The 16,628-nt window shown below is 38.2% G+C and overlaps 1 protein-coding gene across 1 annotated transcript; it reads left to right on the top strand.

The window, feature by feature from the left end:
- Positions 1–660: 660 nt before the first annotated feature.
- On the top strand, positions 661–14,839 carry LOC126847492 (ets DNA-binding protein pokkuri-like). The gene is made up of 6 exons (XM_050587762.1): positions 661–1,250; positions 12,623–12,978; positions 13,065–13,517; positions 13,598–13,828; positions 13,900–14,149; positions 14,244–14,839. The coding sequence occupies exons 2-6, from the start codon at positions 12,642–12,644 to the stop codon at positions 14,578–14,580; spliced, it is 1,608 nt and encodes a 535-aa protein (XP_050443719.1). The 5' UTR covers positions 661–1,250; positions 12,623–12,641; the 3' UTR covers positions 14,581–14,839.
- Positions 14,840–16,628: the final 1,789 nt, after the last annotated feature.

Below are 16,628 nucleotides of genomic sequence, written 5' to 3'. Positions count from 1 at the left end.
TTTGGAGATATCATTATAGTTATTGTTAAGAATTTACAGATTTTTGAGCCATATTACATATTTTGTTCTACCGATAACCATGTTATCAGCTAACATATCATCACTTATTTATAGTTGTTTATGTATACAAATTAAAATCTCGTGTATCCTAAGAGGTACACGTGAAAAAAATAATAAATAACTATATATATATATATATATTTTGTTTGTTTGTTCCAATAGGTGTTAATTATTTTATATGCCTATTTTTTAAACGTAGGCGCATATTTAACAGCTTATTCTCTATTCTCTCCATAGGTTTTCTATTGGTTCTTACATAATATTATTTTGTTATTAGCCGGTAATTCTTATCGCGTGGTCCGCGTGTAGCAGCCTCGTGTGTGTTGTTAAAATAATAATATTTCAACAGCGATTATCATTATTAGTATTATTGTTTTTTACCTACCGGTCGATTATAGTAGAAATTTAATTTAAAAAAACCGTACAGAGCCACATACGTCCTAGGCCACTGCTCCCACGGTTGTTCCGGCGGCGGCGGCCGCGGTACGGTAGTTACCGTGCGCACGGTACCGTGCCGCGGCCACACTGGGCGCACGACGGACGGGCGGGGTTGCGTATCACGCGACGCCCATACAATTTATCAGGCTCAGTACCATTTTGTTGCCGTCAGGTTGCCGGTAGAGCATGTAGTGCTGCTGTTCTTTCTCTCGTTTACCAACGTGTGATAATGACTGTAATATTATTATTATAGTAGCTGTTATTATAATAATATTATATTATATATACTTGAAATAATATTATAAATAATTTTTTTTTTCACATTTCACCACGACCGGATTTATTAATTACAATAATAACAAGTAACGACAAAAAAATATACTACCCATATACATGTTTGTTGTGCGATAAAACGAGGCTTATATTTTTTTTTTACTTGTTAATCGCCAATCGTCTTCTTCGTTATAATAATAATATAATATTATTATATTTCATCGGATCGTTCGCGAGTTGATAATATTAATTGTTTGTTTTTTTTGTTCGCCGCCGTCGATAGTATAGTTCGGTGTGTTTTTTTTTCTAATAAAAAAATATTACTCGGTGATTTTTTTTTTTTCTGTTAATAAATATAGTAATTGTATTTCCTTCGTCGTCGCCAAGTGCCGTTTCTCAAGTGTTCGAGACGTGTAAATGCATCTTCCGGACAACGGCACAGGGTCTTGACGAAAAGCCACCGCACGTTAAGTTTTAAGGTAAGACCATAATATATATTATACATACATCCATAATAGTAATAGGTATATAGGTACACGATATTATAACAACAGTTTCCGAACCGGCCCGGATAGTCCCGAAAAAAAAAAACGAAAAATGTTTTTTTATTTTTTTTTTTTACAATTTTTCCTTTAAAATTATTTACCACTACCGGTCGCCTCGGGTCTAGGTAGTCGACGATGGTAGCATTGCATAACCCAAACCGGGCATAACAGTTTTTGCCTTATATAACTGCTGCACAATGCATAACGGTGTGTGTGTGTGTGTGTGCACTGTGCACTACTGCACTACACAAGAAAAGAGGGTTTTTTTTTTGCTTTTTCGTTTGGACTAGGTTTTTGTTTTTCTTAAAAATGGTTTTTTTCTGGTGTACCTAACCTGACCGCTACTACCGTCGTTACGCCCCCGACAATAATAGTACCCTGTATATTGTATTGTATTTAAAATACTCGGAAGGGAGTCTGCGGCGGCGGCGACACCTTGCCCACTTGTGTGCCCGGAGCGCGACAGGTGTTCGTACACCCTCCCCCCGCGGCCACAGAGGGTGTCGCGTCCGGCGGCCGTTCGGTAGGGTCCACCTTACACAAATATGTGATAGACATATTTTAATTTTGTTCTACCGGCCAAAGAAATTGTGTAAAAATAAGACCGTTTTCCTTTTATTATTAGGTATATATTTTTACATAAATCGTAAGACGGTAGAAAAAAAAAGAAAAAAGGGTTGGCCGCACTGGTTATTGGTCACGCACGTCACACGAGTGTTGTTGAGGCGGCGGCGGCGGCGCTCGTATTTCCTGTTCCGCGATCATAACGATTGTGTCGTGAGTACATACATACTGTGGGCTGGCGGTGTGGCGGCCGGCGGGTAGCGGTGTCGGGCTCCCGAGACGGCGGCGGCGGCGAGATGCGTTCTTTTCCGCCACCGCCGCCGCCCTTTCCCGTCCGCTATTGTCCTACGGTTGACCTTGACTATACAACACACGGCGCGCCGTACACATGTACACGTACGACGGCGGCGGCCGACGACGCTCGACCGGATTCCGGACGGATTTCCACGTCGTCCGGCGGCGGCCCGTTGTTGTTTTACTTTAATACACACACAATATCGATATACCTAATATTATTTGGTTTTGGATTTTTTAGAAAATAAAAAAAAAAAATCGCTACTAGTTTGCCCTTTCGAATGGGTCAAGGTTTTTTTTTGCGTTCACTTCCCGCATTTTGATTTTCGACCGCGCGTACCGTCCGTGGGGCTTTATCGCACCCGCGTTTCCGCGCGTACAATATTAATATTGTTTATGCGTTTACCACGTTTATAAAAAGGCGGCGGCGGCAGTGTAAGGGAAGTGTAGTAGTCGCGGACAACAAAGAAGCCACAGTGTATGTGTGTGTTGGTTTTTTTTTTTTTTGGGAAGCTGCCGCCACCGCCGCTGCCACACCGCCGGTGGAATGTGGCGGGGGAGAAAAAGGAAACGGTCCCGTTCCCACGGTCGTCCGTCGTCGTCGTGCAGGCGTGTGTGTAATGTGCCCCTTGTCTGGCGGGCGCCCCGCACTGTCCGTGTTACGGGTGAGGGGCGGGACGCTGCGCACAGGGATTTTTTTTCTTTCTTTCCTTTTCTTCCATCTCGCCCCCCCCCCATCCTCCCGGCCACAACCCCCATTCGCGGTATAATATCTCTTCTTTGCCTCCGCCGCCGCCGCCACCGCACCCCTACGACATACGCGGAACACCTGCTCGCGTCTCGTACAAAAGGGACAACGACGACGAAGACGCCCCCACCGCGGCGGCGCTTCCCCACCCACCGCGCCGGGACGAATAAATCTTTGGGTCGCCACCGCATCCCACGATTATTATTGTATATGATGATAAAATACATTTTTTCTCTCCCCCATTCGCCGTATAGTGTTCGCCGGCCAACGTTCGTCGTACCACCGCGTCTTCGTCGTCCCGGGCCGCGTTGTTCGCCCCGAAGCGGTCGCATAATAATAATTATTTTATTAAGTTCCGAGTCTTACTACACGCAAAACACGTTAATAGGTAGGTACGTGCATTGTTATATTTTTCTTATTACAATAAACCGCTTCCGCCGTCGATATTTTAATGGTATACGCCGACCGCGCGATAACGATGCGCCAAAGGTCAAGTGTATGAATAACGCATGCGAATCGCCGACGGGCCCTTCCGGTTTTCCGACCCCCCCCCCACCCCGGGGGGAGGAGGGGGGCATTTACACGAAAACCGAAATGTACATAATATTATATTTATTATACTATATTATAATTCGTCGGTTCGGTTCGGCGTTAGACTAACCAGGAAGGCCCGAGACGGCCGGCCGCGGAAACCCGTTTAAGCCTTAAGGCGCGGTGGTGCCGAAGACCTGTTGCCGCGCCGGTGCTGGTGCGCGCGCGCTCTCCGTACAGCGGAAGTTCCTCATGGTTTACTCACACACACACACAACCGGACCACAGTGTGCTGTATAGTCTATATTATTATTATATTGTACACACACGACGAGGAGAAGGCCCGCAGGAGACAAAGAACCACCGCCGCAGCCGCCGCCGCCTCCTCTTTGTCCAAGGTTAACCGTTGCCGTCGCCGCCGTTTCTCTATTTAAGGGCACAATACACGATCAGTAAAATTTGAATAACAATAAATAATACAATTTTCGATTGGCAGCACTGACCGGGTTTGTGTGTTGTACAGTATAATATTTAAAATACCAATTTTTATCATTATCTATTATCAAGATTTTTTGATTTGTATCATTTTTGGCAGTAGCTTTTTGTGTCTCTTACTGTCATTATTTGGGTTATATTTTCATACTGGTTTTCCGAGTGTTCTACATTTTAATGTTGGTTAGGTTAGGGTTAGTCGAAGTTGTATTTTGTATACTTTTCGAGAATTATTAGCTCTGTTTGACTACTTAGGTCAGGTCATGTTCGATGTCCGAACCGACTTACAAAATGTTCTAAATTTGGTTTCTTAAACGTCTGTCGTACCTGTAAAAGAACCGTCCATAGAGTTTGATGTATTATTATTGCGGCAAAAGCGAGGTCGACCGTCTGTAGTAACTAGTAATGTAGCAGCAGAGCAGCAGTACAACATTAATAACAATAATAATAATATGTAATGCGTTATGCTTTAACTTCCTCGAACAAAATTTAACCGAGTAGTATATACGATAAAATGTACACATTATATATTATGCACAGGTCGCCTAAAGGAGGGCGAGCACACACACAAAAAAAAAAATTAACTTACCGTCGAGTCGAAAAAGGATAATGTATTAGCTTGGTGCCGGTTTCCTGTGTAACCGGAAGTAAGCGCGGTGTCTCTAGGATATTATTATTATCATTATCGTTTGCCAGTAGTATATCATGCATGTCTGTATAAATACTCTGGTAGTTGTTATTATTATACTTACTATACTTACTTTTGTCAGCCAACCACCGTCGTTTCTATTTTAGTATCGGCGGGCTCAAAAAAAAAAAAGAAAGAAAAAACCCGTCTCGGTAGTCCGTTTTTTTTTCAATCGACAAAAGCCAAAACCTGAGGTTATTAAACCCTATATAATTTTTTTATTTTGGAATAGAATATCCGTGTGTGTGTGTGTGTGTGTGTGTATTATCAGTAAAATGTTAAAAATAACTAAGTGCGACTTCTTCTAATTACTATATTATATTATACACCGGGGGTCCATAGTACGTGACCGGGAGACCGTCCCGAGGTAACCGGAGGTGTTGTTGTTTTCTTTTCTTTTTCTTCTTATAAACAAAAAATATGTATTTCTATGATACCAAAAAAAAAAAAACTAAACAATATTACCGGCCGCTTACGATTTTTTCATACAGACGTTGTGTATTGTATACATTTTTTTTTTGGGGGGATTTTTAGACTTCCCCCTCCAGTCGGTAACGTTGACTTTTGTCCATTGGCAAACGTTTTGTGTGTCTCTAAAAACATATAATATTTAGTGTATTTAAAATAATAGTTGAGTTTGCAAATGAGACGAGGACGATAACACAATTTTCAACTCTTCACTAATAATCGTACCGTTCTCTTAGAGAAGACTCGAGATATCATCTACGGTTTCTTGAAATGGTCTCTAAACAAATTATTCTTGTCCACCAGCTGTCGCACATGTTTGGGGAGAGCTTGGGATGTTTTGTTTACCTGAATTTGGTGGATCTTGTATGGTATTTTACATGTAATTACAATTAATTTTTTTACCTTTTTTCCGGCTCGCAAAGAACAGATTATTTACACTATTGTTACTGTCAATTATTGTCCACCTTTGATGGTGCAGCAGTTCGTGTGGACGTCAATCAAAAACACAATATATTCAACTGGTTTAGGCATAAATATTATGTCAATTTGTTGTTTGTTCTACTACGGTGTGTTTCCTTTTTTTTAGATTATAAATAAATTTGGCAGGAATTGTTGGAAATAAAAAAAATATACATTTACATAGGATTGCGCGTTATCAATTTGCATTTAGTCGCTTTTGATTTTTTTCATAAAAAAAATAAATCACTATATCACTATACCGTGTTTTTTTCCCAATGTAAACAAACGATTTTTTTTCTTGTTTTTTATTGTTATTGCACATGTTTTTTTTTGATGAGGAAAACGGTTTTTTTTTTGGAATACCACCGGATTGCATATATATATTATTATTAGGTATTATTATAAAATTAGATTTTTAATTTTCAATGTAACAATTAATAATAACGTGTGTCGAGTCGGCGTTTATTATTTTTTTTTTCATGCAAATCGTCGAAACCGTTTTTGTTTGTCTTTACACAAAAGTCATTATCGCCTCGTATTCGCTTTGTTCCAAGAAAACAACAACACAAGACTGTAGTTGGGTTTTTCTTCATTAATATTAATATAATATTAATATTACTATGCAATTCGCCATTGACTTGCAACTAACAAATAACCATAGCAATAATCAACATGCTGCGTTGGGAAAACCCTTTTCCGGAGAACTTACGGTTTTGGTCGATTGTTCGGTTCAAAGTATTTGAGAACTTTCCAGGTTTCCTAGCTATTTAATGTGTGTATACAATAAATAGAGGTAGTATTTGGAGAATTACAAGGCGGACACGAAGGTTGGTGTCGGGTTACAGCCCTTTCTTGAATGTATTTTTGAGTATGACACTTAAAAGGAGTGGTGGGTAAATAATGCTACAAACAAACTGTATTGTTTGTTTATTGTAGACTGTGTTGTGGTGGTAGGCGGAAAAAGGGACAGAGAGAAATGTGAGGGAATCTCGTGGTATTAATAATAATATGTATTATATTAGTTTTTTTTTTCCAACAAATAATAATAATAATGGTCCATTAATAAAGGAATGCGTCGAGAAAGAAGAAAAAAAACAACAATCTATCGATTGTGAGAAAATGTTATCGTTAAAATAATGTGTCGTTTTAATTGTGACCGTTTCGAGATAAATCATCATAATTTATTTTTTATCTGGTTTTTAGCCGTCATGACGTGTTGTACATGTTAATGGTGTGATTTTTGTCCCCGGACAAGATTATTAAATCATTTTCTGTCAAGTTTGCGGTATGTCGCAATCGTTTTATTACAGTTTAGACTAGGAGGAGGTTTGGTACATTTTTTAGTTTTGGCTCACACAATCGCATGTTTGTATTAATTGTATTAATTGTGTAATTTAGGCGAGGAGGTTAGGTTCAACTCTGTTAAGTCGAGTCGGGTTAGGTTAGGTTAGTTAAATCCCCAAGAGCTACTACATAACCAGACAGTGGTAGGTTCCACTGGCCTTCTTCATGGATAATAATAAAAAAATACCGGATAGGAGGTATGTTAAGGTGCTCCAGGGTTCAAGGTAATCGTCGTCGGCGGGAAGGCCCACTACCAAAAAAAAAAAAAAACCAAAAAGGTTAGGTTTTCCGCCGGATATCCTCTCGACCGCTTGTCGACGTTTTTTTTTTTTTGGCGGTAACCACTTGCAAGACCTACCTATCCCCTCGACAAGTGTTTTAATTTTCTTCCAATGTCCGCGATACGCCTTCTTAGGAGGAAATTACACACGCCGAAACCTTATCTCGTGCACCGGATGCGACCCACCGCCGCCGGTGTGTATTGAGGAGACCACATGACCTCGTCGTGGGTCGAAAACGCACAACGTGCAAATACCGGAAGTACCGGAACGGGCGACATCATTACAAGAAAACGTGCGTCATTAGCGCGGTTTTGTTTTTTTTTTTCATGGCAAAACCTACTTGCGGTCACGTTGATGGTATTGCGAAAAATTCATATATTTTCCGACTCCGTTTCAGGTTCCTGCGCAGTACCGTTCTCTCGTGAGACAATAGTTTAATAGCTGTATACACACACCGTCTTGAATTCCGGTAATAATTATATTTACCTTGTGCTGCTGCTGCTGCCAGGTGTTGCTAATATTTTTAGGCGTAGAACCGGTAAGACACGCCGGGAGGAGCCTCGGGGGCCACGACTTTCTATCCGCCGTTAACGGCCATTGTTTGCCCATTAATGACCGTGTTTTGTCACTATACCGATTGTTTCCAAATCCTCGGTTGTATACTTATGTATACTTGTATATTTTTACCTAACCCATAACACACGCGCATACCACTTAGGTGGTATTTTTCAACTGAAACACAGTAGTGTATTATATAATAATATTTATACTCCTGTGTGACAGCCAACAAATCCTGCAGAAAGCAAAATGCATCTACACCCTGTAGATGTACATTGACTTTAACCCTAATTTAACCCTATTAACCCTAATTTAACATCGTCAGACCTGACCTAACTCCAAGTGTAAACAAGTTGATAATGTTAGATAAGTTTAGATGGCGTTTGTATAAGAAATACTCGGATAGACGTCTGTTTTTATTTATAGTTTTGATGATTTTTTTTTGTAAGATATCTTAGGTTCTGTTGGATTTGCCGTGTACCTAGTTTATTTTTCTGAACATACCTATTCGCACGTACAGTTTAAATATGTATTTACAACTAAATGTGTTTTTGGTATGGTAATTTGTCGTAATGACTTCTTCTTTATTTCAAAATGGGTATATCGTGCATCCGGTGTACGACTTCCTTGTAGCATATTATGACTTCCTCGTTATACTTGTAACGTTGGCCACACAATAACCTAACACAGTCGTCATCGCCATAAAATTACCTACTACGTGTGCCTATAGTTTGGAGTTGAATATTTAAAAACATTATTTTTCGTTTAATCGGTATTGAATAAATATTGTATATTACATATTAGGAGGTTACGTTTGGGTAGGTTAGGTTTAGAACGGTAAAGTATTTTTAATTAGTAATTTTTATTGTTTAACGTTGATTATTTTGTTGTTCGACCGATTGACTTAATGTATGTAAAAATATGGATATGTTAAATTTTCTCAAGCCGTCGTCCACTTGAACGGAAACGAGAAAACACAATGGTAACCCGTGTAGTCTATTCTATCTGTACGATTTTGCATTAGTATTTGATTGGCTATGATTTTCTATTGGAATTCCTTCGATGTATTATTAATTTTAAGTTGATCTTTCAACAATAGCCGCCTGAAAAAATAACACTACAACACAGTATAATCCTTATCGACCAATACAGATCAATAAAACAATTTTACTTTCACAGAGATGTACACTTATAATAAACTAGATTGCTAACTAGTGATACGAATGCAAGTGGACGTCCGCCATTTTTGTGGCATTTAAGTGTGTGTTACAATGTATATATCTGTAATTCTGTGTTATCAATATTATAATAATGGCGAATAATGGCAACTTCAATTATCATCTCTAGGGCAATCTTGGCAATCTAGTTTATTCTCTGTGGTCTGATCATAGAGTAATAGAGATGACCTAAGTTATATAATACTAGCTTGTATGCGATAGCGTGAAGTAAACGGAAGGACTAAAACCAGTGTGGCCACCACACAAAAGAAAGAAACAAATCGTGTAACGAGGGAAATGTAATTTCGCCGTTCTGGTCGCACTGCAGCTCGTCCTTTCGCTTACTTCATAATATTGTTTTACTCATCGCCAACGCCCGCGTTTATTCGAATTGTGGACTAGTTTTTTAGATATTTATTTGGATATTTAGAGTAGTTGCTGCTGTTGTGATGACGACCGAAAGGGAAGTGTCCGAACAGCGTTGCCGGGTTAATAATAAATTCAAATCCAAACTAGGAGACATGTGCATCTTGTTTGTGTGTGTGTGTGTGTGTGTATCGTTTCCGTTTTGTTTTGTTTTGTGTGTATGTGTGTAGATCACCTTGTGACGAACACGACAACTAGTACTCGTTTGTTCCTGTATATAAATAATGTAATAATAATAATATGTTTTGTATATTATTGCGGCGAAGACTACTACTACTAGAACGGGCACGCCCGCCACGAGCGCGTTTACCTGTTTGCTTTTTTGCCGGTGTATATTATGTGTGTGTTTGTGCTTATAAGTCTTTTCCGCTTGTAGGAAAAAAAAAATAATAATAAAAAACTTCCTCGGAAAAATCTTTGTTCGTGTACACGTCACGAAGACGAGCCCCGAAGCAGCTTATGTCTACAAAAAAAAATTGTTTTTTTTTTTTTAAAACCGCATTTGCTCGGTTAGAATTTGTACAGGAAAAAAAAAACCTACCGCCGAACACTGTCCGGTTTTTTATGTTATTATTTATTTTTTGATACCGAATACATTATGACGCCTCTGTATAACTTATAATAATAATAATAATAATAATAATAATCTAAAACTGGAAGTGTTGTGTGGTGTAAACGAGAAGAAGAGCACGCGTTGACGGAGCGTTTCGTTTTTCATATATTATTATAACAATATAATTAATATTGTCGTCGTTTCACATAAACTAGTGGGATTTTTTTTTTAAACTAAAAAAAAAATCATAATTTCAATGTGTCAGCTTAAAGGGTCACCGACCTCTTGTCGTACGCTCAAACGAGCGCAGCTCTTATTATTATTATTATAATAATAATAATAATTACAAGGCGATATTTCCGTCTTAACTCGGCACCTAACCCATTCTGACTTATTCCTCGGCCGAAATAATTCAATACTATAATATAATAGTTTAGAAAAAACAAAACTTGCCATCAAAATTGACCAAATCTTGCTTGTACTTGCCACCACTTATTAAAGTCAGTTCAACACTACCACTTTCTTACAACTTTTTGACTACTCGTTCGGTGTTAGTACAAATTGTCATCCCTTTCCATCCTTCTTTGCAAATGGAATTCAGTTTTTGTTCATTTTGCCCTTGTAAGTTTATCTGGACTACCACAATACCATCTTCCACCAACGCCATATGTATATGAAACAGAAAAGCACTAACTCCGCTGACCGCGTCAACGGTTAACCGGTTACCAGGTTAGGTGTAACAACACTATGTTTACTAAATTTGACTAAATTATTCTTTATGCTTTGACATGTCGGGCCAAATTTGATGTATTATTTTCTCAATGTCGTCCTCGATGAACTTGAGAATTGTGTATTATAGTTACCTACTTTATTTTTAATTAATTAATAAATTACCGGACATTTTATTCGGTTTTTGACGGATTGCCCTCTGTAGTCTTGGTAAACATAATAATTATTGCGCTTCCGGTCTTAATTTCCATACAATCGACGCTTAGCTCGGATTTACTACGATAACATATAATTATCATTATTATATAATAGGTGTATGCATATCCAGCAGACTTGCGGATGCACAACACAGTACACACAATGGACCGATCAATGTAATTCGATATTATAATATTATAAAATATATGATCCGTTTTTTTATTTTTATTTGACCTTGCCACTGGATATGTTCGGTTACCTGTGTAATAAATATTGCTCGTTTGGCCGCGTTATCAGTTGTTGGTTAGCGTGCAATAACAGCTGATAACACCGATCTTTGAGCTGCTGGCCAAGATTTGAACTCGGGTCTCGTGTAATAATAAATAGTAATATAATAATGATACAATATGTTGACTACCGGGAACTTTGCGCGCGGAATCTCTGATTAAGCCGTTTACTTCCGCCGCCAAGCATACCTACAAGGTGAATCACAGGTGGCGCACGTCTTTGTGTGTTGACTCACAGCAGCAGCAGCTGTTCCCTGTTGGCGAATCACCCTGTGTTTTAAAATATAATATGTGTTTGTTGACAACATTAATTAATCATAGATATTCTTATTCTTATTACAAGAAATACACGACATTACTATAAAAAGACAACAACAACAACTATAGTAGTAAGTTTTGGCCGTACGACTTCCTGTTATCACTCCTCCTCTATCAGTGATAAGGAACTGTGATAACAGGAGGCCGGAGGTGTGATAACAGGAGCTCATGCGGCCTAAACGTGTAATGCTAACAATTATTATTTGAATACTGTGTCTCTGGTTCATTGTAAAAGTGAATTGTCTCATTGTAATTGAATTTTGAAATGGCGAGCTTTTTGTAAATTAACGTGTACAAAAACAAGTACAAGTACTCATTCAGTGTTTTCTATTTATTGGAGTTGTTTCTCGTGTTTTAAAACGAAAGATATGAATGACTAAATGTGACTCCATTGAGAAAAAATATGTATATATAATAAACAAATTTTGAATTACACCACTTTTACAATGATCGACGCAATTAATATATTGATGTCCCGTATAATATTATTGTTGTTTATTTGTCGACTGTTCAATCCGGAATATAATTCTGCTCAAACTAAATATATACTAGTATGCAATTTTTTTCTATTGTTTTTATTTGACGCTCCGTTTCAGAATTTTCTCGAATTTCCTGTTTTTTTGAAAATTAACGCGTCATAATATTTATTATATTCCCCGAAGGCGGACACACATTGATCGCTCATCGATGACCGTAGTATTTACCCCGCATTAACACTATGCCAATGACGACATTTAGTGTTACAATAATAATTATAATAGTATTAATAATCACTTTAGAAACATTTCTTAGAACGTGCGTTGCCCACGTGCTTGCCTACGCGAAATCCAACACTGCTCATTGTGTTTGTTTGAATGTGCTGCTAAAAAAAATACAAGTTGAAATTTAAAAAAAACAGAAAAATGGGCTTCTATTAGATAAGCATAACTATAGCGTTCAGGGTTTCCAAAACGACAAATAAAATGGATTGTTCTTGTAAAGGTACTTAATATATCCTAATATTAAAACCCCCTAGTTACAGCCCATAATTTAGGGTAAATACCAAAATCTAACTTAAGTATATTATCGTGAAGTCTTATGTCAGCTGTTGTCTATATATAATATACATAGTACTTGTTATTAACGTTTTGTTGTCGTTTTGTGTGTTGCAGCTGAAAACTTGAAGGCGTCATGAAACTGATGCCGTTTACTTCCGGTCAGAATTCAACGTTGGCCGCGCGGCCAACGGCCACCGGTGGTGTGACCAACGGCAGCGGTGGCGGCGGCGGCTATAGGGGCACCGCCGGCCCCGGCACCGTTCCCGGCACCGGAGCAGGACTCAACAACAACGTGGCGGCCGCCGCGTTCGTGTTCAACAGTGGCGCAGTGGCCGCAGCCGACCTGTTTTGGCGGTACCACCACCCGCACCACGGCGGTGCTTTCAACTTCCCACCTTCGCCTACCCTTTTACCACCTACGCCCTTCCCTTCGCCTATCGACTTCAAACACCATTTGCCGGCAAACCTGAGTGAGTATCAATCAATACTATTAGGTGGTCGGTCGTATAATAACATTGCATCAATATACTAAAACAAGTTTGTTTTCCGCGTACAGTTACCGACCCTAGAATCTGGAGCAAAGAGGACGTGGCCGCCTTCATACAATGGGCCGAGCTGGAGTTCGACTTGCCGCGCTTCGACACCGAACTGTTCCAGATGAACGGCAAAGCCCTCTGTTTGTTGACCAAACAAGACTTGGGCGAACGATGCCCCGGCGCCGGCGATCTACTGTACAACGTGTTGCAGTTGTTGCGGCGCGGTGGCGACCTGTGTGCCGTCGGCGGCGGCCCTGGCCACATGCCCAGCAGCCCCGTGGCCTCACACTTTCCGTTTAGCCCCACCTGGTGTCTACCGCCGCCGCCGTCGTCGCCGGCCGTCCTCAGCCCAGCGCCCTCCATCGACAGCCAGTCGGACAGTCCCAGGCACATGGACTTCCAGCAGCCACCCACCACCGTCGGCCATCACCTCACGCCCAGCGTATCGATATTCCCGACCAACGCTTCTGCCGGTGAGTGCAATCACCATTATTTACTATTTATCTCAGTTTATTAAACAATTTTTAAATTATAATATTATGTTCTCTTTTAGGATATTCAAACAATGGCGGCGGCACCAGCTCTGGCGGTAGCAATCAGTCGGACTCAGACCCGGAAGAGTCTTCGGCACTCAACGGTCAGCTCCACCCACCGCCACCGACTCCGACTACACCGTCTTCCTCTACTTCACCGCCACCGTATTCTCCGTCGACGCCCAAAATGTCCAACGGCGGCAACATATTCTTCCCGTCAGGCGATTCCAACTCTATCGAACCCAATACGAGTAAGTCTTTCTCACCTTGTTGTACCGTCTTGAGTTTCGTATACTAATTTCTGGTTTGCTCCCCCTATCAGATGGCCGTCTCCTATGGGATTTCCTACAACAGCTTTTGAACGATTCTCAACAACGTTTCACCAGCTTTATAGCTTGGAAGAACCAAGAGATGGGAGTGTTCAAAATCGTTGACCCGCCAGGTCTGGCCAAACTGTGGGGGATCCAGAAGAACCATTTGTCGATGAACTATGATAAAATGTCCAGAGCTCTGCGTTACTACTACAGAGTGAACATTCTGAGGAAAGTCCAAGGCGAAAGACATTGTTACCAGTAAGTTTTGTAACACCTAAACCCCCCAAAACCTATTTCTTGGGTTTTTTTAAATTAAATGAAATTATAATTGTGATTTTTTCCTAAACTACAGATTTCTTCGTAACCCGAGCGAACTGAAATGTATAAAAAACATATCATTACTGCGTCAGCAAATGGCGTCGTCACCTCAGACGCCTCCCACTCCAACCGCGGTCAAACCACAAGCGCCCGACGCGGCAGCAGAGGCGTCAGACGAAGAGTACAACTATCCGACCGACCTGAGCATGCCCTGCACCGGCCAGAGTCAGTGGCAAGAAGGACCCCAAGACTTGTCGACGGCCTCGACCAGTTCACCGATGCAGCTGCAGCTCAACATGTCTACCTCGGTATCGCCACAAGTATCAGCCGGCCTATCCCAAACCGCTATCAAACTCGAACAAGCCTCTTGAACGCTTTCCCAGCCCTGCCCGCCCACCGTACGCGTTGACATTGACGTCGGTGTCGAGTACAAGCTTCTTACTATAATATAATGAAGGAAATTTTTTTTAGAAAATGAAAAAGGTTTTAATTTTTTTTTATGTTACCAAGTTTTAAAATATAATATTATGAAATTCGTACACCAACCATGGACTGCCACAACGCCCGATTTGTATCAACGGGATTGTAATAATATTACGTTGTACACTCGGGATACAATCTATACAGGGTATTTTATATATATATATATATATATATATATATATATATATATATGTATATGTAAAAAAAAAAATACACGTAGTAACACCATTTTAAGTCGAAATGCGCCGACTGCAAATCCCCTAAGACTGTCGCACAACGAAAAAATACACAAAAAACGGAGCAACGATGTACGCATCTGAAAAATGTTATGTTACCAGTAGTATATTATATTATGTTTTTTTTTCCTAATTGACTGACATTGTTCGACAAATAAAAAAATAAGTTGACCGTTTTGTGCGAGAAACCCCGTCTGAGATGATGGATTTATTTTTTTTTTATATATTATAATATTAGTTGTAATATCGGGCCGATATTTTGAGATTTATATTTTTTACTATTTATAAGCAAATAGGTGATTGATTAAATATAAAAAAAAAAAAAATGTAAAAACGTCTTCCTCGATTTAGAAAATTAAAATAACGTTAAAAAAATTAAATTTGATAAAATAATAATAGTAATAATGCGTTGTTGTTGATTGTTGATTCGTGTACATAAATGCCTATTTAAATAAATTTATTATTATTATTATTATTATTATATATATATATTATATATTATAATTATTATATTATTAAAAATTTTTTTTTTAAATGTATAATTTAATCAAATACATACCTCGTACGTTTTATTTTACTTATAATTATATTGATTAAAAAAAAAAAGAAAGAAAGAAGAATAACTCGTTTATATCACGCTTTATTCGAAAATTTATCCGAATTTTATTCTACTGCTGTTTTGTCTTTCATATTTCCTTACGGACACTCGTTATGAATAAATTAAAAAAAATTGTTTAATGTGATACTCTTTTGTTTTGGTATTAAGAATAATATTATGTTTGTGATTGACAGCGTTTGCCGTCGAAGAGTTAATAATGTGTTTTACTTTCAATATATATATATATATATATATGTAATATTTATACATTACGTCTGTAACCGAAGCTTAAAATATTTCTGAAACTTTTTAGTCGACATTCCTATCGTAAAATTTTTATGTATATATAAAAAAAAAAGTGTTACAATATGTTTAAAACGCTTTTCATTTCTCTTAGTCTTACGATATTGTTTTTCGGTCATACGCGTCTCTATCATAACACGAAACGTTTGTCGGCAAAACGAAAGGCGAGCAATTCAATATTTTGTTTAATAATTTTTTTTTTCTTATTATTATTAATATTATTAGTTTCTTGTGTCTTGTATTTTATTTTTATTTTTTTGTGGTAGTACTATTAGATGTATATATATATATATATATATATATATGGTCTCAATACACGTTCAGGGTTTTAGAGAAAAAGATAACTTTTATATATTGTCATTATATATAATATATTTTATTTAGAGTTTATATCTACGCTTAGTTCACTTGTTGTAAACTCACGGGTAAAACTTTTAATACATTGTTTGTTTGATTGTTTATTATTATTATTATTTTTTTTTTTTATCAAAACTCGATAATTCGATGATTCGTTGTTTTGTAGAGGTTTAAAATAATGCTTATTGATCTCTAATTAATAAAAAAAATGTAAATGAAAGATGATGATAATAATAATAATAATATAAAAAAAGAATTTATAAAACCGGTAAAACGAATAGTATTTAAAAGTTAAGTTGTAATAAATAAATAAATATATATAATATTATTTTTATATTATATTGTATATTGTAAACAAATATAATATAGAGTTCATGACTTGATGTTTTTTTTTTTTTTTTTTGTTGAGTATATTTTAAGTAAATTAATAAATTAAGAGCTA

The sequence above is a fragment of the Adelges cooleyi genome, unplaced genomic scaffold, assembly GCF_023614345.1.
Source record: "Adelges cooleyi isolate 19-005CV unplaced genomic scaffold, UGA_ACOO_1.1 ACOO_flye_CR_arks_rails_tigmint_CR_PRNA_108, whole genome shotgun sequence".
Taxonomy (NCBI): domain Eukaryota; kingdom Metazoa; phylum Arthropoda; class Insecta; order Hemiptera; family Adelgidae; genus Adelges; species Adelges cooleyi.
The sequence above is the reverse complement of the archived record's forward strand: the minus strand, read 5'-3'. Positions and strand labels throughout refer to the sequence as shown.